At 39.3% G+C, this 22,338-nt stretch overlaps 1 protein-coding gene across 7 annotated transcripts in view; it reads left to right on the plus strand.

Annotated features, from left to right (window-relative positions):
* RFX4 (regulatory factor X4) overlaps positions 1-22,338 on the plus strand; it is a 177,584-nt gene that overhangs the window by 101,722 nt on the left and 53,524 nt on the right. For all 7 annotated transcript variants that reach the window (XM_070599807.1, XM_070599804.1, XM_070599805.1 and 4 more), the window contains 3 exons: positions 924-1,137; positions 2,873-2,950; positions 9,919-10,082. In XM_070599807.1, coding sequence (XP_070455908.1) covers positions 924-1,137; positions 2,873-2,950; positions 9,919-10,082 — 456 coding nt within the window. The remainder of the gene's footprint in view (positions 1-923; positions 1,138-2,872; positions 2,951-9,918; positions 10,083-22,338) is intronic.

The following is a 22,338-nucleotide window of genomic DNA, read 5'->3' on the forward strand; positions in this document are numbered from 1 at the left end:
CAGCCTCACAGGGGTTTTGTCTACCGTTTACAATAGGAGATAATGACAGTCTCTCTGACCATTGAGGATCACGGGGCCATAAACATCCACGGTATAATACTGCTGGGCAGGGCTTTCCGTTAGTATATCGTAGTGGCTCCGTAGTCAGACAGACCTGTGTTCAAGACCCTGTTCTTCCCCTCCACAGCTGTGTGACCTTGAGCAAATTATTGAAGCTTTCTTGCCTCCATTTTCTCATCTGTGGAAAGGCTAATAATCCCCATTTCATAGGTTTATTTTACAAATTAATGCGTGTGAAGCGCTTTACAAAGTGCCAGGCACGCAGCAAGTGATCCATAGATTGTAGCTGAAATCCACACTATGAAGCCTCCGCCTCTCATTAGTCTTAATTGAAAACATTGCTATTATTAAGCCTGTTTTGAGTTAATACAAAGTTCTGGTCTTTGTTTTACATTCAGTGTCAACTGAATTTCTTTTTAAAGGTATACTTCCTCAAGACAACCATTTATTGATTTCGAATGAATTTTTGTTGGCGGGACAGTTAGCAGTCGTAAACATGCCCTTCTTCTTGGGTCCCCACAGAGGTGGGCACTCAATTACTGTGCCTCTGGGATTACATTTGGCTAGATATAAGATATTATGTACAAATGGAAATTTTTTTTATCCCCCTTTCTGCTTTGCAAAGTATTTGACTTAACATTTTCTGTAGGAGGCAATTTTGGTTATTTTTACCTGCCTGATTGATGGCTGGTGACATGGAACTTTGGTTTAATTCTAGATTTCAGAGATGCCGAGCCTTACATGACAGTTAACTCTTCTAGCCCAGGGAGGATGGGCCCAGCCCTCCTTGGCCTTGGGTACTGCCACTCAGGAAACCCTCTCTGATAACAGTGCATGTGGGTCTCTCTCTCTTTGTGGCCCAGGTACCATTACTACGGCATCGCGGTGAAGGAAAGCTCCCAATATTATGATGTGATGTATTCCAAGAAAGGAGCCGCCTGGGTGAGCGAGACAGGCAAGAAAGAAGTGAGCAAGCAGACGGTGGCATATTCACCCCGGTCCAAACTTGGAACGTTGTTGCCAGAGTTTCCAAATGTGAAAGATCTAAACCTGCCAGCCAGTCTGCCTGAGGAGAAGGTGACCGCGTCTAAAGTGTTACTGGGAACGAGGTTTCTCTCTCCCTCTCTCTCTGTCACACACACACACATGCACGCACTCGCAATTTTATTGCAAAATGGTGAGTTAAAAAATTTAAACACAGAAATCTGAATCAAGTATAGACGTTAGTTAATAATAATGTATCAGTATTGGTTCATTAGTTATGACAAATGTACCATACTAATGTAGGATATTAACAATGGAGTAACTGGGTGCCAGGTATATGGGAGCTCCCTGTACTATCTTCAAAACTCTTCTACAAACCCAATACTATCCTAAAATAAAACATTTATCTATCTATCTAACCTACCTACCTACCCATCTATGATGTTACACTGTCTCGTTTCACAAGGGAAAGACCCCTCTCCTCTAGACTGTTTTTTTAATAGGATAAAGTTTATTTTCTGGGGCCGGCCCAGTGGCTGGAATGGTTAAGTTCACGCTCTCTGCTTTGGCAGCCCAGGGTTTCGCAGGTTCCGATCCTGGGCACGGACATGGCACCGCTCATCAGGCCATGCTGAGGTGGTGTCCCACATGCCACAGCAAGAAGGACCTACAACTAGAAGATACGACTATGTACTGGGAGGCTTTGGGGAGAAGAAGAAGAAGAAAAAAAGATTGGCAATAGATGTTAGCTCAGGTGCCAATCTTTTAAAAAATAAATAAATACAGTGGTACAACCTTTTTTAAGAAAAGTTTATTTTCCCATGTGCTGCTGAGGATGTAGTGAAGTCATAGTCCTGTAGACAAACAAGACTTTATAGGTATAGTAAATCAGATAGTTTGGGTCGTAGGGTATTTCGAGGAAATTACTGGAAAACAAATTTGGGGACTTTCCCCTGGGTTATCACATCTCTAATGCACCTATCTTGATGCAGCCCAGTGCACTAGCAGGTGTCGAGCTTCTACTGTCTATATATCGCACTGGAAGCTGAGATGCAGTGGTGAATGAGACATGAGTCCTGCTCTCAGGAAGCTTACAGACAAGCAAGGAGGGAGACGCTTGTATAAGCAAACTGCGGTTACATAAAACACGTGTCTGTGTTCTGAAACAAAAAGAATATCTGTAAAGAGTGCTTTAAACCTAAGAACTAGATAAATCTTTATTTTTTTGCTCAAATTTGCTTTTTTTCCTCAACAAACTTCCTGGGCTGTAGCTTTAAAATTCTTGGAAAAATGGAGCTGGAGATGAAATTCTTTTGCTATGCCAGAGAATTTACAAATGTCTTTTTGTGATTTTGGTAAATGTACCTCTTCTTATAAACACACACTGAGTTTTAGCTTTTCGGTATGTTAGCTGATGAGGAGAAATTAATTCGGTATACCAGCTGAACTCTACTATGTGCCAGGCACTGTGCTAAATGCTGGATGCGCAAGCATGAATAACATGCCGTTTTTATTTTCCCAGAGCCCACAGTCTGAGGGGGTGGAGAATGGGCGCAGAGAGAGAAACTGATGCTCTCCATATCACAGGCTGAGTGCTCTGAAGGAGCAACACATTCAGCTGCTGTGTGAGCACAGAGGAGGAAGCCGAGGGTCGGAGAACATCACCTAATGAAAATGAGTCTCATTTGGGTCTCGCTGGATGAGTAGATGTTAGGCACATTCCCATCGCCTCAACAGGGAATAAATGACTTGAAAATTGAGATTCCAAGCACAGCAGTAATGTGTATTAATGTATGCCTTTATTATTGATCTCTCCCACCCCCTACAGGTTTCTACCTTTATTATGATGTACAGAACACACTGTCAGAGAATCCTGGACACTGTAATAAGAGCCAACTTTGATGAGGTAGGTCAATAAGTGTTGAGCTGTGAATAGCCTGTATTAAAATATTATAATAACACCAGCTCCTCTTTCACAAGCTCCTGCTGGGGGCCAGACCATCTGGAAGCCCTGGATGCACATTAGCTCAGTCTTCACAGGGATCCTATGAAGCCCACACTATTGTTATCCCATTTTACAGATCTTGTATGTGAGCAGCAGTTGGCGTGGCCTTTTCCTTGATCTAACTAGTGAACTGCATCCTGCCTGATTGGCCTACTAGGAAGACAATTTGGCCAGGGTATCATTACACCTAGAATTATAGATTCAGAGAAACTAAAGGAAAGTTTTCCTATATTTTGTATTTAATCTCTTCCTGAGGCTCATCCACTTTGGTGCACTCGGTGCTGGTTACCCTCCATTCCCAAGACCAGACCTTGAGAAGGAAGGGTATGTCCATTCAGTGTCCATCAAATCCTGTAGGGCCATCTTTGAATACAAACAATATAAGAAGTCCATTTCACTTTTATTTTAAAATATTACAGTTAAAGAATGGAGAAGAAAAGAGAAGAAAGGATTGAGGCACCATTACATAATAAAAGAGAGACAACAAAATTTTCTTGCCCAAAATGCCATCCAAAAGAGCCTTCCAGAGGGATGGCAAGAAACTACACATCTCACCCCATAAACCTGAGGCCTTTCTGTTTAAAGAAAATGCCTTTCAGGCAAAAAAAAAAAAAAAAACACCCTGGGATCACGTATGGACATTCAATTTGAGGGAAGATAATACAGGCTCTAAAGGGGCTGTAAAAACCAGTAGTTAGTGGTAGAAAAGATCCCAGAGAGTCCCTTTGTGTGTGTTTTGGCAGGTGGAGGGGTTGCTGCTGGAGATGGAGGGGTAAAAAATGATGGAAGATACAAAATGCTCTTCTCCCCCATATTTTCCTGCCTTTCTACCACTGTGTCTCACAACAGTGAACTTGTAGTAAGACGTGCACTTACTTGTGTCAGCTCATTTACTGTTCCCACAGTAATCCTGTGTTGTCATAGTCGAACGTGAGCTGTCACTTGGCTCATGGACACAGCTCCAGGAGAGATCCAGTGTGTTGGTGGAGAAGTGCTATTCTTCCTTCTCTTGACTTTTATCCACTAGAGTTTTTAAACCCCCCGAGTTCCTTGAGTGACCATTTAAGTAGATTCATTTATTTTTTTTGGTGAGGAAGATTGTCACTGAGCTAACATTCATGCCAATCTCCCTCTGTTTTGTATGTAAGATGCCACCACAACATGGCTTGATGAGTGGTGTGTAGGTCAGCACCCAGGATGCTAATCTGTGAACCCGGGGCTGTCCAAGTAGAGCGTGAACTTAACCACTATACCACTGGGCCAGCCCCCTTTTTTTAAGGAAAGAAAAATCGCTGCTCTCTCTCATATTGTGGTTTCTCTCAAGTTGGCTATATCTTAACATTCCAAAGATCTCTGAGACCAGGGCAAGTAATGATTCATGATTGGTTAAGACAACACTGGCTTCTGTAACAAATAATGCCCTAAATCTTAATACATGAGAAGTTTATTTCTCCCTCATGTCACAATCCAATGTGGCTGCTCTCGGTTGGAAGGCTGGTTGCTGGGAGTGGTTCAGGGACCCAGGCTCCTTCCCCCTTGCAGCCACACTCTGCCCTAGAGCCTTGGAGTTCTCTTTGTTCAGCTGATGGATGGGGAAAAGGATTTCAGGGAACACATGCTCTTAACCTTGTCAGTCCAGAAATAAAACGCGTCACTTTTTTCCACATCCCATGGGCAACAGATGGTTTCATGGCCCCACCTTGATGCAGGGGGAGCTCAGAAGTGTGGCCCCTCACTGGGCAGCGGCTTACACTACTACAGAAGAGGAGCTCAGAGCTCTAGTGGACAGCTCTCCCTCTCTGCCACAAGGACTAACAATAAAACTGGTGATAGTCCTCCCTTACGTTCATATGTAGCTTTCTTCATCCCCAAGCTCATCATCTCATTTTACTTAATGCCATTCATTAATCCCAACACTTACTGGATATCTGATGGTGCCACTCACTGCTCTAGGTCCCAGGAATGGGGCAATAAGTAAGACACGGCCTGTTGGGGGAGGGGGAAGAAGGCACACCAGCAATTAGGAGGCAGATATGTGGTGAGAGGTCCAGAAACCTTGCAAAGGGCAGGGTGCTCCTATGCAAAAAGTGCCAGACTTGGAGCCCAGGCTTGGATTCAGGACCTGGCTGTGCTAGGAAAGCCTCAATTCCTCATCCTAGAAGTGAAGATAAAAATATCATCCCTGGGGCCGGCCCGGTGGTGCAGCGGTTAAGTTTGCACTTTCTGCTTCTCGGCGGCCTGGGGTTCGCTGGTTTGGATCCCGAGTGCAGACATGGCACTGCTTGGCAAAAAGCCATGCTGTGGTAGGCGTCTCACATATAAAGTAGAGGAAGATGGGCATGGATGTTAGCTCAGGGCCAGTCTTCCTCAGCAAAAAGAGAAGGATTGGCAGTAGTTAGCTCAGGGCTAATCTTCCTCAAAAAAAAAAAAAATCATCCCTGCTTATGTAATTCATAGGATTACTGGAAGGAGGAGATGAGACAATGCCTGGAAAAGCTCTTTGTAGACACAAAAGGAGTACAAATGCTTGCTTTTATCAGATATGGCAACCAGAGAGTTAAGAGACTTGCCCAAAGTCACATAGTTGGTTAGGGCCAAAGTCACGACTAGATCTTTTGTCACCTGACACCACTAGTCCGATATTCTTTGCACGCCTGTGGCAGGGATATTTGGTGGCTGTTTTTAAGATGGCTAATCAAGATATGGTTCATTCTACCCAACCACAAAAGAATGAAGGGGGATGTTTTACTTCTGATGGGCATGGACTTTCTCCCACCGCTAGGAAAAGTCATTGGCAAATGGATGGTGGGTGCATCTGGTATACCTTGACATTATAGTTTGTTTCAAGTCTTCAAAATATTTAATATCTGTTGTGGTCACAACTTACGCTAATATCACAATCTCAGATTGTTTGCTTGTGCGTTGTTTGTCTCCTACCATCATAATGTAAGCCCTTAAGGCCAGGGATCTCATTTGTCTTGTTCACTGCTGTATCCAGGTCTGCCATACTCTCAGGCTCTCGGTAAATATTTGTTGGGTGGGTGAGTGGATGAGTAGATGGACGGATGGATAAATGGATGGATGGACAAATGACTTGTAGCATTGTTAGGCAAGTACAAAGAGCCCAAGTCTGCATGTAGGAGACTTGCTGCAAGGCCTTCCCCAAACTACATTGCACAAAGAGCATAAAGTCAGATAGTCCTGTGTTGGAGTCCTAAATCCACCATTAGCCTGTGACCTTGAGCAAGGTACTCACCCTCTCTGAGCCTCAGTTTCTTTTGCTGTGAAATGGAGATAATTATATCTACCTCATAGTTAAATTGTGATGATTACATGGAAATTGTGTATGTAAACTGTCTGATTTCGAACTCAGAGCATAAGAAATGGTAGGTATTTTGGTAGTTACTGTTTTGTTGAGGTCCTTTCAACACTGTAGCAATTCAGCACCCTCATTGAAAGTCATCAGATGTATTTCGGCAAGGTGTCAATATGTTAGGAATGAACTAAACATGGGCGTGGAAAAAAAATAGAAAACTTACTTAGATATTCTTAAGGAAATCATCTCCTGATACTTCACTGAGCCAAGAGAAAAAGGGTTGAGAGTTCAGGGGATAATCCAGGAAACTCACTTTAAATAATCAGTTTCAATCATTTGCCTCTGATTCTTTCACCATTTATGCTTGCAAAGGGTAAGGAGAACTTCTCCCTTCTGCCTAATAGTGAGTTTCCATTTGTTAAATGCCTACACGGTGCCAGACATTTTACGTAAGTTATCTTATTTCATCCTAATAATAGGTAGACATCGTCTCCATTGTATAAAAGCTGGTAACTTTCATTTTTATATATTTAGTCCTGAGCTCCAGATTCAATTGACTTGACATCTAACCTAACATGGCCAAATCAGAGCTCTAATTTTCCACTCCGAATCTGTTTTCCCGAGTCTTAGATTGCCACGACCACCCACCCAATTCAAGCCACAAGCCTTGATTCTTCTCTTTCCCTCAACCTTCATATGCAGTCTGTTGGGAGGTCCTGTCGGCTCTGCCTCCTGGTGTAAATACCGTGTCTGTCCATTTCACACCTGACTTCCAAGTGTCAGAGCTTGAGCTTTACGCTGTTCTACCTCCTTTTTTCCTCTCGCTCTGAGGAACTGGTACCACTGGACACTAAATAGTCTAAAATGCAGAGGGTATCAAGGGAAGTCAAAACTGGATAATATGCCCTCTACAAGGGCTGCCCAGGAGACCAGGGACTGATCAGGGCTCCCTGTGCCACATGATCAGGCTTGAAACAGATGCCTGCTAAAGACACTGATTTCCCACAGATTTGTTTTAACGTACACAGCCGCTGATCTTTTCCACAATTTCTGCTAGTAATTAACTGCTCATATTAAAAAAAAAGAGTAGAGCTGGATGCAAGGAGAGCTTAGAGATGCAAATGAATTCAGAATCTACCAAATCTTAGGAATCAACTGGGCAGAACTTCTTACTCAGAGTTGGAAGGGAAGGCAGGGAGGTCCAAGCCCCAGCCTGAGGCCAGTGTCCAGGGACAAGCTGGGATCAGGGGACAGCAGAGGGTCTCTGGAGGGCAAGCACCTTATCCTGGAGATGTGGCTATCTCCAGGCCGAGGCCAGGCCAACTCTCAGCCACCAAGGTGTCCAAATGACAGAAAAAGAACCTTGACAGGTGCGCAGAGCCACAATGAGGATCCTGGCTGCGTGACACTCAGAAACGTAGGCAAGTGTGTCTCAAATGCTTCGGGCAGCACACTGGTTTCTCGGACCTAGTAGTGATAGTGCCTCCATGATATGATAATAATAGCTAATTTATTAAGCATCTACTATGCCAAGGACTATAATAAGTACTTTTTAGAAACCTTTACTGAAACCTGTGCAGTAAATACTACTTTTATTCCTGTTTCACAGGTAAGGAAACTGAGGCATAGAGATATTACACCCCTAGTTGGTAGTGGGGCCAGGATTGGAACCCTGGAAGGCAATCTTAACTCATCTGGATTTTCTTTGTTTTAATTTTCAATCTGGATGAAAACTTTGCAATATTTTCACTGTCATGGGATTAACAGAACTGTGATTTGAGTTTCACAAATTATAGACCTGTCTTCATGCACCATTTTGATCATGTTTTTACCACTCCCCCCCAGGAAGTCAGGGGGCATGCTTTTCTCCCCATTCCTCCTCTGCCAAGCCTCCCATCCAGTGTTGACGCTGGGAAGTCCAGGCTGACTGTGGACATCAGGGGAGTCAGTCTGCCCAAGGCTGAGCTAAGGTCACCAGGCGGGGGTCACAGGTAGCCTGGTCAAAGGAAAGCAAGACCTTCCTCCTAAGAGGGACCTGAGAGACACTGCAGGTCACCAGAAGTGGGGAGCAAAGAAAGCTGGGAAGCAGGCAGTGGTCCAAGGAGAGACATGGGTCTCAGGAATAGGGTTGAAGCCCACGTACTACGTAAAGAACAAACTAGCCATGAGACTGACAGGTGGACAGATAGGCAGACATGGGCTCCACTTCATCTGTTCCCTGACTTGCTGTCCAGCTTTGGACAAATAATGTCTGCAAAATGAGAGTAATGATTCTCAGCTGTAGCAGTATTGTGAGTATTAAATGAGAGACCGAGTACCTGGCATATAGTAGGCACTCAATAAATAATAATACCACCTCCAAAGTATTAGACTAGGGTACTAAATTATCTCCTACATGGGATCAGGATTCATTTGGGGAACCAGGGATGTGGTAATGCTATATGTGGAATCTTAGTATAGGCTCAAGAGTGCCCATCTGTGGGGGAAAGAAGGATACACAGTCCAGGAACCAAGTTGAGCCTATGAGAATTCACAAAAATTCGGTTATTTGTTCCCTCCTATCTTCCAGATGAACCAGTCCTCAATGTTAGCTGAAGTCTAGATATTTTTGAATGTTGTTATATTCACCAGTTCACCACCTTCTACTATTTCCCTTCACTTCCTTTATCTTGTCCCACCCTCCACTCCCTACCTGCTCTCTCCGTGACCTCCAGCTCACACACTACAAGATATAAACTGTAGGGGCATCGAGGAGTTCTCTGCTTTGGATATTCGCGCTGCCATTCATTCATCAGCAACACAGCTTGAGTTCCTGCTATCATCATATTAACAATAATAACTACTTTTGAGTGCCTGTTATATTTCTGTTCTGTGCTAGTGGTTGGGGTTGGAGTGTCCACATAGCTCACCACCTAGATATCACCATGTAGCATCCCAAAATGGCAACAAGTGGCCAGTGCTCTTTGGGACAATGGAAGAATTTGTACGTGAAGAGGCGCTTGCACTTTATCCAGTTTTGGGCACGCAAATTTGAATCAAGAGACTTTCCTTTACGGCCCCTACTCTTCAGATTCTTCTCCCTTCAGACACATTCCTCTCACCTACAACTCCCACATTGTTCCCTTCCTTCCAGAACACCCAGGGGCCCCCGAGGCACCAAGGGGCCCAAAGAATAGTGGGTACTAGTGCTCTGAGCTTTTTAAGAGCGATATCCCGCCTTCCCTTCCTTAAACTTTTCCCAGACCAAGTGGACATGAAGGGGCCGATGGATTAACATGCTACTCCCCTCTCCCAGGGCAGAGGAGACCCCAGCCTGCCAGACCAACTGGTTCTCTGGCAGGGGGCATGCCACACGGGTGGGCAGGGGGAAGACTTGGGACAGGAGGACCTTGCAGGTCCTCCAAAGCTGCACCAGGCTGGGGCGGCCTCTGCTGCTGCGGGGGAAGTGGATGACAGCACTGCCGACTGGGTTGGCCTTGGCCAAGTCCCTGGGCTCTGTTGGGAGGGCCCTGTGTAACCTCATGGTTCTTCTCCTCTCTGTGGGTCGATACAGGTTCAAAGTTTCCTCCTGCACTTTTGGCAAGGAATGCCGCCCCACATGCTGCCTGTGCTGGGCTCCTCCACGGTGGTGAACATCGTCGGCGTGTGTGACTCCATCCTCTACAAAGCTATCTCCGGAGTGCTGATGCCCACCGTGCTGCAGGCGTTACCTGACAGGTGGGCACGCTTCTCGTCTCCCCCATGGCTGGTCCCCAGCTTTTATTGTTCCTGCTTCTTCTTTTATTGAATATAATCATGTACTATCTAGGGGCCTTTCTTGTAAAGACCATTAATATTGGACTTTTAAAAGTTAAATTTTATTTATATTTTTGAACATAAATAAAAATTTTAATATTTTGAACCATTTGTATGGTTCAGAATTCAAAAGGTATAATATGGCACACAATGGAAAGTCTCCCCCAACTCTTGTTCCCCAGACACCCAGGTCCCCTCCCCAGAGCATCAAATATGATCATTTTCTTGGGGGTCTGTCCAGATCTCCTATGAACATGTAGCCAATGCATATACGATACTTCTTCTCTTTCTTACTGAAATGATGACACACTGTATATACTACTCTGTACCTTGCTTTAAAAAAACCATCTTGGAGATTGAGTTGGATAGCTTCCATGCCCCTCCAGAGGCACTCTCCACCGGGCTCCTTGCTGACCTCTGCCCTGCGGAGTGGACCGCATGGAGGACCTCACAGGGCTCCCTTTCCCTCTGGCTTCCGGCTGGGATCAGCCAATGGGGAGGGTCACGAGGGACATCAAAGAGAGGGAGGGAGGAGAGTGAAGTTAGGAGATTGATTCTCTGCCTCCCTCCCTGTGAAGTTGCCTTGGGCTGGCCATGTCCCTCTACACGGCTCTGCTGCCTTTCAGGCAGTCTCTCTCCTTCCAGATTGTCCTTTGGGCATGGCGGTGGTGAGAGCCCATTGCCCCTAACCCCAGGGTGCGGCATTCTCCCTTATGGGTTCCTCTATGCCTGTATACACCCTTATTTCTTGTCCCTTGTAAATAAACTCCCCTATTTTGAGTAGCATCTGTTTCCTGTTGGGCCTGTTACAGAGAGCATTTCCACATCAGTTTATAAAGAGCTTTTTTTCACCTGCATAATATTCCACTGTATTAAATTTAATCCGTTGTCTTGCTGTTTCCAGTCTTGTCCTAATACAAACAGTGCTGTGATGAGTGATGTTTAAAGCACATCCTTTTACATGGTGGAGTATGTTCGTTTCCTAGGACTGCAATGACAAAGTACCACAAACTGGGTGGCTTCAAACAATGGAAATTTATTCTCTTGCAGTTCTGGAGGCCAGAAGTCTGAAATCAAGGTTTTGGCAGGATTGTTGCCTTCCAGAGACTTTGAGGCTGGATCTGTTCTCTGCTTCTCTCCCAGCTTCTGGTGGTTGCCCCCAGTCCTTGGTGTTCCTTGGCTTGTAGATGCCTCGTTCCAGTCTCTGCTTCCATCTTCACGTTGACTCCCACTCTGTGTGTCTTGCTGTCTCTTATAGGGGTACTTGTCATCAGATTAAGGCCCACCCAGTCAATCCAAGATCTTATCTCAAGATTATTGACTTAGTCACATCTGCAAAAGCCCTTTTCCAAATAAGGTCATCTGCACGGGTTCCGGGTGGACATGTTTTTGGGGGGAACCACCACTCATCCTACTACATGGAGTATCTGTGCAAGATAAATTTCTAGAGGGCTGAATTCCTGGACCAAAGGATATGTAACTTACACTTTTCTCAGTGAAGTTTTCATTTGCATTTCTCTTATTAGGATGAAGTTGAATATCTCTTCATATCTTTAAGAATGATTTCTATTTTCTTTTCCGTGAACTCTCTGTGCTTACCCATTGACTGTTTTGCTATTTGGTAGTTGATGTTTTTCCCATTGATTTTTAGGATCTCTTTATTTATTAGGGATATTAACCATTTATCTGTAATAAGAGTTGCAAATATTTTCTCATTTTGTTGTTCTTTTGTCTTCACCATACAGAAGACATATTTGTGTAGTTGAGTTTCTCAGTCTTTGTTTTTATGGCTTCTGGATTTTTGTATCATAGTTTAAAAAATCTCCCCCACTCCAGTTATAAAATAATTTTACCATGGTTTATCCCACTAAACTTATGGATTAATTTTGTACTTTTGAATTTTTGTTCAATTTGGAATTCATCCTTGTGTAAGATGTAAAATATGGCTTCATTTTTTTCCCTAGCAGTTCTCTCATTGTCCCAACACCGCATTAATTATTCCATCTTTTCTTCACAGATTTGAGATGCCTCCTTTTTGTATAGTGAATTTTATATGTATTTACTTGGGGCTATTTCTGAACTTCTTATCCTATACCATTGATATTTCTATATATTCGTGTTCCAGGGTCCCTCTGTTGTAAGTTTTGTGCTTTTAAACATACAATAATATTTTGTAGGACTAACTCCTCATACTTACTTTCCTTTTTTTTTAGACTTTTCCTGTTATTGTCACTTATTTTTCCATATGAAATACTTTAGCATTAGGTTGCCTATTTAAATAAATATGTACATATTTAACATATATATGTATTTTTATTTGGGGTTACTTTACACTTATAGCTAAGTTTAGGGAGAATTATATCTTTATGATCTTGAGAATTCCTCACAAAGAACACTGTTTGCCTTGCCATTTATTTTTATCTTTAATTTTGTGGCCTTCAGGAATGTTTAAATGTTTTTCTCATATAAATCCTATACATTTTTAAATTAAATGTATTCTTAGATATTTATTTACTTTTGTTGCTGTTATAAATGAAGACTTTTCCTCCATATCTCTTGACTGATGGTTGTTTATATATATGAAAGCTGTTGATATCTGTGTATTATATTTGGACCTGAGCATGTTAAATTTAATTATCTTATTGTTGTATTCCTTTTTTGAGATTCTCTTAGATTTTCCAGGTTTACAATCGTATTATCTACAAATACAGATAATTTTACCTTGGTATTTCTAATTTTTATACCTCTCATTTATTTCTCTTGTTGAATTACATTGGCTTATATCTCAAGAACATGTTGAAGTTCTTGACTTTAATGCAAATGCAGTGTTTTTTAATGTTTTAATGCAAATCCAGTGTTTTTCCATTAAACATGATACTGGCTTTTGGGTTAAGATTGATATATTTTATCATATTATGAAATGTCCATCTTTCCTTAATTCATTGAATGTTTTATGAAGAAAGATTCTTGAGTATTATCCAATGTTTTTTATTGTCTAAAGAAATGATCACATTATCCATCTTGTAACATTGAACCATTCTTGCATTCCTAGGATAACCTCCCACCCACTGATAGTATACTGTTTTCTTTAATGTGCTGCAGGACTTTATTTGTCAACGTTTTATTTAGGATTTCTACATCAAAGGTCATAGTGAGATTGGACTGTAATTTTCTTTTTGTGTTTAATCTTTGCAGCTGTTCGTATCAATGTTATTCTTGCTTCCTAAAGGAATCTGGAAGCCTTCCTCCACATTTTTTTCTAAACTCTGAAACAGTTTAAGTAGCATTAAAATTATTTGCTCTTAGGGGCTGGTACAGTGCTGCTCTCCTTTGGCGGCCCAGGGCTCGCAGGTTTGGATCCTGGGCACAGACGTAGACACTGCTCATCAAGCCATGCTGTGGCAATGTCCCACATACAAAATAGAGGAAGATTGGCAACAAATGTTAGCTCAGGGCCAAAAAAAATTATTTACTCTGGAAGATTACATAGAATTAATTTCCCTTTGAAGGCATCTGGACCTAGTGGTTTATGAGGGTAAATCTTTAAAATTTTTCTTCTTTTTTTCCTATAGTAATTGTCAGTTTAGATTTTCTATCTTCTCTGAGGTAAATTTTGGTAAATTATATTTTCCTAGAAAATTATTCATTTCTTCCAGATCTTTAATTTAATTTATTTGCTTAGGGTTGAGCAAAGTGGGTTTGTAGACTCATTGGATTTCCTCTGTGTCCGTGATTATTTCTGCTTTACTACATTTAGTTTGTGTAGTTGTGCTTTCTTCCATTGCTTGGTGCTTAAGTTACCTATTTTCTTTTATTTTTTCAGAAACAAGCTCTTGGCGCTGTTATTATTATTTCTTTTTTCTACTACATTAATTTCTGCTTTTATTTTATTAACTCATTCTTTTTCCTTTCTGAAGTTTACTCTGTTACTCATTTATTCAACAAATATTTATTGAGTGCCCACTATGTGTCTGGCCCATTCTAGGTGCTTGTGTTACATCAGTGAAAAAAAATTTTACCAAAAATTAGATGCTTATTTACTTTCCTTCATTCTTGTTTAATAACATAAGTATTTCAGGCTTGGATTTTTCTTTGAGCATTATTTTAGCTATATTCCGTAGGTTTCCATATATAATATTTTAATACGGTTGTTTTCTGGAAATTTTGCAGATTTGGAGTTCCTCTTTGTCCTAAGAATTTTAAAAGAACATTTTAAAATTTCCAATTGTTAGGAGATATTGTTTTCTGGTTATTTACACTACAAAGTACAAATACACAAGTGTGTGTCTTTGACATACACATATTTGGACCCACGTTATTGTTATTTAGTTCTTCTATTTTCTTGGTGTTGTCCACTTAGACTGTTATGGGCCAAGAAAGGTAAGTTAAAAATTTACTGCTGATTTGTGCTAACCTATTGCACCTTGCAGTTCCTATAATTTTTGTTTTTGAATGTTGATGCTATGTTATTTGGTGTTTTGATATTTCTAACTGCTTTATCTTCAATGAGAGTTGTAATACTTTCATTATGAATTGCAACATCTTCATTGTGAATTGCACTCTTAGCATTATCAAATCTCATTTAATATTTTGTTCTTTTGGCCCAGAATTTAACTTGTCTGATATTACTATCATGACCTTTGTTTTCTTTTTGTTTTCATTTGTCTGAATACATTTGGCCATCCTTTTGTTGCTTTTATAACTCACTTGTATATAGAACCATTAGAATTTGTTTTGTAATCCAATCTGATTTTTTCTCTTACTAGATAAGTCCACTCCATTTACATTTATTGATACAATAGTACTTTTGTTGTTAGTTCTATCAGTTTATTTTGTTATTATTTATATTTTTACAGCTTTTTATTTTTCATTCATATTTATTGATTATTCATTAACATTCACCATTTTTAGTGTATACAGTCAAAATATAGAATAGTTCCATCACTTCAGAAAATTTCCTCATGCCCCTATTTAGTCAGTTCCTCTTCCCACTTTCCAAAATCTTATATAAATGGAATCACAGAGTGTGTAGCCTCTTGAGTTTTTCTTTCACTTAGCATACTCTGTCTTGCGGCGTCTATCAGTAATTTGTTCTTTTTAAGGGCTGAGTGTGGTATTCCATGGTATGGATATATCGCAGTTTGTTTTTCCATTCACCACTTGAAGGACATTTGAGTTTTCAGTTTTTGGCTATTATGAATATACCTAGTATCAACATTTGCATACAGGTTTGTGTGTAAGTTTTCATTCCTCTCTCGTGAATCCCTAGGTTGTGATTGCTGAGTAATATAGTGAGGATATATTTAACACTATAAGAAACTACCAATCTGTTCAAACTGTAGGAATCCAAAGTGCATTCCTACAGATGATGTTGGGAGTTCCTGTTGCTCTGTGCCCTCAACAGCACTTGGTATTGTCATGATTTTGTTTGTTTGTTTTAGCCAGTTGTGTAGTTGTGTAGTTGTGTAGTGATATCTCACTGTGGTTTTAATTTTCATTTTCCAAATGACTAATGATATTGAGCGTCTTTTCAGGTGCTTATTTGCGTTCACATATATTTTTTGGTGGAGTAGCTGTTCAAATATTTTGCCTACTTTTTTTGTTGGGTTGTTTTATTATCAAGTTTTGAAAATTATTTTTATATTCTAGAAACAAGTTCTTTATCAGACACGTGTTTTGAAAATATTTTCTCTCACTCTCTGGCTTGGTTTTTCATTTTATAGGCAGTATCATTTGAAGAGGAGAACTTTTTAAGTTTGATGAAGTCTAACTTCTCAATATTTTATTTTATGGATTATGCTTTTGGTGTTATATCAAATAATTCTTTGCCAAGAAAGGTCACAAAAATTTTTCTATATTTCATTCTGGAAGTTTTAGGTTTTACATTTTTTGCATTTTACAGTTTTCTAGACTTTAAATTTTACTTTACATTGATTCATTTGAGTTTTGTAGATGGTGCAAGGTCTACATAGAGATCAAAGTTCATTTTTGCTTTCTGCATATGGAGGTCTAAATATCCCACCACCGTTTGTTAAAAAAACTAACCATTCTCTATTGAATTGCTTTGAAGTTTTGTGGAAAATTAATTGGCCGTGTATGTGTGTGTATATTTCTGGACTTTCAATTCTGATGCGTTCCTCTATGTGTCCCTTCTTTCACCAATACCATACTCTCCTGATTACTGTACCTTTATAGCAAGTCTTAAAGTCTGGTAGTGTGAGTCCTCCAACTTTGTTCTTCTTTTTCAAAATTGTTCCTTTGCTCTTGTCTATTAATTTTATAGAATCTATAAAAAGTCCTATGGGATTTTGATTGGGATTTCGCTGACTCTCTAGATAAATTTTGAAATAATTGACATCTTAACAACATTGTCTTCCAATCCATGAGTATGGTATACTGTAACTCTCTATTTATTTAGGCCAACTTTGATTTTCTTCAGTGTTTTGTAGTTTTTGGCATATAGATCTTGCACATATTTTTCTAGATTTATATCTAAGTATTTCATGTGTTTTGGTGCTGTTGTAAATGATACTATTTTTTTTTAAGTTTAATTTCCAATTTTTCATTGCTGGTTTACAGAAATATGACTGATTTTTGTTTATTGGTCTTGTATCATGAGATCCTATTAAACTCACTTATCGGTTCTAATAGCTTTTTTGTAGAATTTTTGAGATTTTCTTTAGGTATAATCACATAATCTAGGAGTAGAGGCACTTTTATTTCTTGACTTCCAACCTATATATCCTTTTTTCTCCTGTCTTAATGCACCAGCTAGGACCTCTAGAATTTTGTCCCAGCCTAAGTGAGGGTGGCCATCTTTGCATTTTCCCTGATCTTAAGGGGAAAGCATTCAGCATTCATTGTAAAATATGCTAGATGTAGGTTTTTTGTAGATACCACTTATCAAGTTGAGAAAGTTCCCTTCCATTTCAACTTTGCTGAGAATTTTCATCATGAAAGTATTTTTAATTTTGACAGAGGCTTTTTTGTATTGAGATTATCATATTTTTTTTCTTCTTCAGTGTATTAATATGGTGGATGATGATGTTTTATGTTCAAATATTGAAACCAGCCTTTTGTTTCCATGGTAAACCCCCTTGGTCATGATGGTTTCATATATATATATATATGATTGCTAGATCTGAATTGCTAATATTTTGTTGAGGATTTTGTATCTGGGTTCGTGAGAGTTATTGATCTTTAGTTTTCCTTTCCTGTAATGTCTTTCTCTGGTATAGGTAGCAGGGTAATCCTGACCTCATAAAATAAGACTGTATCTTCTATTTCCTGGAAGAGTTTGTATAGAATTTTATCTAAACTTTTTGAATTCATGAGCTTAAAGCTGTTCATAGTATTTCCTTATCACCCTTTTAATATCTGTAGGATCTGTAGTGATGTCCCCTTTCTCATTCCAGATGTGGGTAATTTGTGTCTTCTTTCCTTTTTCTTGGTCACTGTGCCAAGAGGTTTATCAATGTTATTGCTCTTCTCACAAAAAACAGTTTTTGGTATCTCTGATTTTTTTGGTTTCTTATTGTTTTTCTGTTTTCAGTTTTATTGATTTCTGCTTTTATCTTTATTACCCTTTGTTCTTGCTTTGAGTTTAATTTGCTCTTCTGTTTTTAGTTTCTTTAACTGAAAGATTAAGTCATTCATTATAAATCTTTCTACTTTTCTAACAAAGCATTTATTATTTTATTTATTTATTTATTTATTTATTTATTTATTTAATTATTTGAGGAAGATTAGCCCTGAGCTAACATCTGCTGCCAATCCTCCTCTTTTTGCTGAGGAAGACTGGCCCTGAGCTAACATCCGTGCCCATCTTCCTCTGCTTTATATGTGGGATGCCTACCACAGCATGGCTTGCCAAGTAGTGCCATGTCCATATCTGGGATCCGAACTGGCGAGTCCTGGGCCACCAAAGTGGAACATGGGAACTTAACTGCTGTGCCACCAGGCCAGCCCCCTAACAAAGCATTTAATGCTATAAATTTTTCTCTAATCACTGCTTAGCTGCATCCCACCAATTTTAATATGTTGTATTTTCATTTTAATTCAATTAAAAATATTTTCCCTGTGACTTCCTCTTTGACCTATGGGTTGTTTAGAAGTAAGTTGTTTAATCTCCAAATATTTGAGAATTTTAAAGATATTTTTCTGTTATTAATTTCTCTTATAGTCAGATTACATACATTGTATTATGTCAGTTCTTTTAAATTTGTTGAGACTTATTTTATGGCCAGAACATGGCCAATGTTGGTGAATGTTCCATGTGTCCTTGAAAATACTGTATATTGTACTCTCATTTGGTGGAGTGTTCTAAAATGTCAAATAAGTCAATTTAGTGGATAGCATTGTTTAGGTTTTCTATGTCTTTACTGATTTTCTGTTCATTTGTTCTATTGATTACCAAGAGAGGAGTGTAGATGTCTCCAACTACAATTGTGGATTTGTCTATTTATTTTTTTAGTTATATCAGTTTTTGCTTTATGTATTTTGAAGCTCTCTTGTTAAGTACATACACCTTAGGATTGTTACGTCTTCTTGATGAATTGATTGATTTTCATAATGTAATGCCTTTAATTATCCCTGTTAACATTTCTTGTTCAGGAGTTTACTTTGTCTGATAGTAGTATAGCTACTCCAGCTTTTTTTTCTTACATTAGTATTTGTGTAGTATATCTTTTTCCACCCTGTTACTCTATGTCTTCATATTTAAAGTAGATTTCATGTAGCCAACATATAGTGAGGCTTTGCTTTTTTATCCAATCTGACAATTTTCATTTTTAGTTGCCATGTCTAGACCTTTATATTTAATGTAATTAATAACATGGTTGAATTAAAATTTTCCATCTTGCAAGTTGTTTTCTATTAGTTCCTTCAGTTTTTGCTCCTTTTTTCCTCTTTTTTGTGGCTAGCTGTGGGTTAATTATTATTATTTTTTTTTTTTGGAGGAAGATTAGCCATGAGCTAACATCCACCACCAATCCTCCTCTTTTTGCTGAGGAAGACTGGCCCTAAGTTGACATCTGTGCCCATCTCCCTCTAGTTTTATATGTGGGATGCCTACCACAGCATGGCTTGACAAGCAGTGCATATGTCCACACCCAGGATCCGAACCTGTGAACCCCAGGCTACCAAAGCAGACTGTGTGAACTTAACTGCTGCACCACCAGGCTGGCCCCTGAGATAATTATTTTTTATCATTCCATTTTCTCTCTACAATTGGCTTGTTTCTTATACCTCTTTTTAAAGTTTTTTTTAGTGGTTGCCTCTGGGTTTATATTATCTTTGATTAATTACAGTTTACCTTCATAATATTATACTACTTCTCAGGTAGTGTAAGAACTTTACGACAGTATACTCTCAGTTTGGCCTCTCATTTTTCCTGCTATCATTGTCATACATTTTGGTTTTGCATATGCTATAAACTTACAGTTTATATTTTTGCTTTAGATAGGTATCTTTTAGAGTGATTAAAGACTTGGAAAACAATATTTTAAATCTAGTTTTATTCTAATGATTCCTTATCTTTATTTCTTCATGTAAATCCAAGATTTTGTGTAATATTTTATTCTGCTTCCTAAAGAATTTTCTTTAACATTTCTTGTATTGTAGGTATGGTGGTAATGAATTATTTCAGTTTTGTTTGTCTGAAACAGTCTCTTTCATTTCTGAAATACACTTCTATTGGGTATAGAATTATGGATTGACAAGTTTTTTGTTTTCTTTTCAGCGCTTTCAAGGTTTCACTCCATTGTTTTCTGGTTTGCATGTTTGTCTGTGCACATCTTTCCTCCTCTGTATGGACTGTGCCTTTTTTCCTCTGGCTGCCTTCAAGATTTCCTATCTTTGGTTTTCAGCTGTTTAAATATTATGTGTCTAGGTGTTTGTTTGTTTTGAATCCTGCTTGAGGTTTTCTGAGTTTGCTGGATCTGTGCTTTGATGTATATATTTTTGGAAAATTCCCAGCCATTATCTTCTGCTCTGTTTTCTCTCTCCTTTCTCCTTCTGGAATTTCAGTTACATGTATGTTAGACCATTTGATACTGTCCCACAATTCTTGGATGCACTGTTTCACTCTTTTCACTCGTTTTGTGTTTTTGTTTGGGTAATTTTTATTGACCTATCTTTGGGTTCACTGCTCCTTTTCTGTGTATGTCAACTCTCCTAATGAGACTGTTGAAGGCATTCTTCATCTGTTACCATACTTTGTTTTTATTTTCATTTCTAACATTTCATTTAATTCTCTTTTTTCATAGTTTCTATGTTTCTGCTAGAATTCCTCATCTGTTCATGCTGCTTGTTCACCTTTTCCATCAGATCCTTTAATGTATTAATCATGGTTATTTTAAATTCCCTGTTTGATAGTCTGGTTCTGTTGATTGCTTTATCTCTTGAGAATGGGTGCTTTTTCTTAATTTTTTGTGTGTGTCATAATTTTTGAATGACTGATGAACAGTGTGTAGAACGGTGGAGACTGAGGTAAATAGTATTTATGCCTGGAAATGGGTATACCTCTTTTTCTCCTAGGCTCTTAATATGAGAAGTTTAATCAGCTATTCAGGAGTTCACTGGGTTTGGGCTTTATTGTTGCTATGGTTACCTTCACTGCATCACCAAATTCAAATTCTTCTGGGGTACCTTGTGCTTAGGTTGGAAGCTTGTTTATTCAGGGGGTTTTCTCAGTATTGCTGCTCTGCTTCAGCTTTAGGCCTTCCTTGTGTACCTCTACTACACTTGTTAGCCTGTTTGGGGCTGGGGCAAGAGGTGGGGGAGGTTCTCTGTTGTTCTGGTTCAGTCTTAAGCAAGCCCTGTGGTTTTTGGATCTCAGAGTTGGGCATCTCAGTGATCCTGTCCCACCACTGAGATAAATATCTAATAGTCTAAGCCCATGACGGTTTCTACCAAAGTTAGAGAGCTTTTCCTTTTTATCCTTCACCCACCTGCAGTGGATCTCTCCCTGTGCCCTGGAGTCAACAGTGTTTCCTGCCCTTCCCCTAGCCACTTGAGGCTTTTGTTCCAAGGGAGAAAGGTCCGGGTCGGGCTTCATGCTTTTTCCACAGCAGTGGCTGCTCCCCTCCTCTGAGTTTGCACTCAGACATAGGCTTTCTTTGTTCTCTCGTCCTTCCCCTAGTCTTTCTCATGAGCACCTGGTGAGGTCTGTGGAGAAGATCTTGTGAATACCTGTAAACTTTCTTTGATCTGTGGCTCCCGGAGTTCTATACGCTCATGATTGTTCACACTTGGTGTTTAGCAATTTGTTTAAAAAAATTTGAGCTGAATTCTTTTACCTAGTTATGAGGATGTCCTGCTTTCCTCCCTCAAGCAGAGATGAGCTAGTCCAAAGTCTTTCTCTCTTCAAAGGTGCCTGTCTTTCCATAAATTCTAGGCTAGGTGGTTGGGACCTCAGCTCTCTGATGGGTTAAAGAGAAGTTCTGGTTTTATAGATTATCTGCCTTTCCAATTTTTCACATTCTAGGTGGAACAGAAGCACAACTAAATAGGCTAACGAGGTTTACATCCAGGTGGGATTATGGTTAAAGTTTAGTCTCATGGTTTTCTGCACTTTTCAAGGGTTCTACACGAAGACTGAATTATTTTTATAACTCTATGTCTATGCATATATATGTATGATCTTAAAATATACATAGGATTATAAAAATAGTATATTTATATATTATATAGTTAATATGACATATTTAGTAATATTTAATTATATTATAACATTAATTTTACTATAATATATTATAAAAATATAATTATTACATATGAAATATATTACATTGTATTATTACATTATACATAATTATATATATATAAAACGACCCCTTTAGGCTTTGAGTTATTAAATTCTTTCTTGTGCAATGATCAAGTGAACTAGATAATGGCTAAAACTCTACCCTCATTTTGTACTGAGAAGGTACCTCCTGAGGCATTGGTAAAAGTGTGCACACCTTTATAAGATTGCTTTACATATTTCTTCACATGCTTTATAGGTATTACACACACATACAAGGCATTTATAGTTTACTATACAGCAGCGTCTGGGGTAAAAATGAAATGCTAACCCCTGCCTTCTTCTCTATAATTGGCTTCTTTTTACAGATGTGCAACTTGAAGCTTAAGAGCTGAAATAACTTGTTCACTTTCAGCTTCAAATAAATGAAACAGC

The sequence above is a fragment of the Equus przewalskii genome, chromosome 29, assembly GCF_037783145.1.
Source record: "Equus przewalskii isolate Varuska chromosome 29, EquPr2, whole genome shotgun sequence".
Taxonomy (NCBI): domain Eukaryota; kingdom Metazoa; phylum Chordata; class Mammalia; order Perissodactyla; family Equidae; genus Equus; species Equus przewalskii.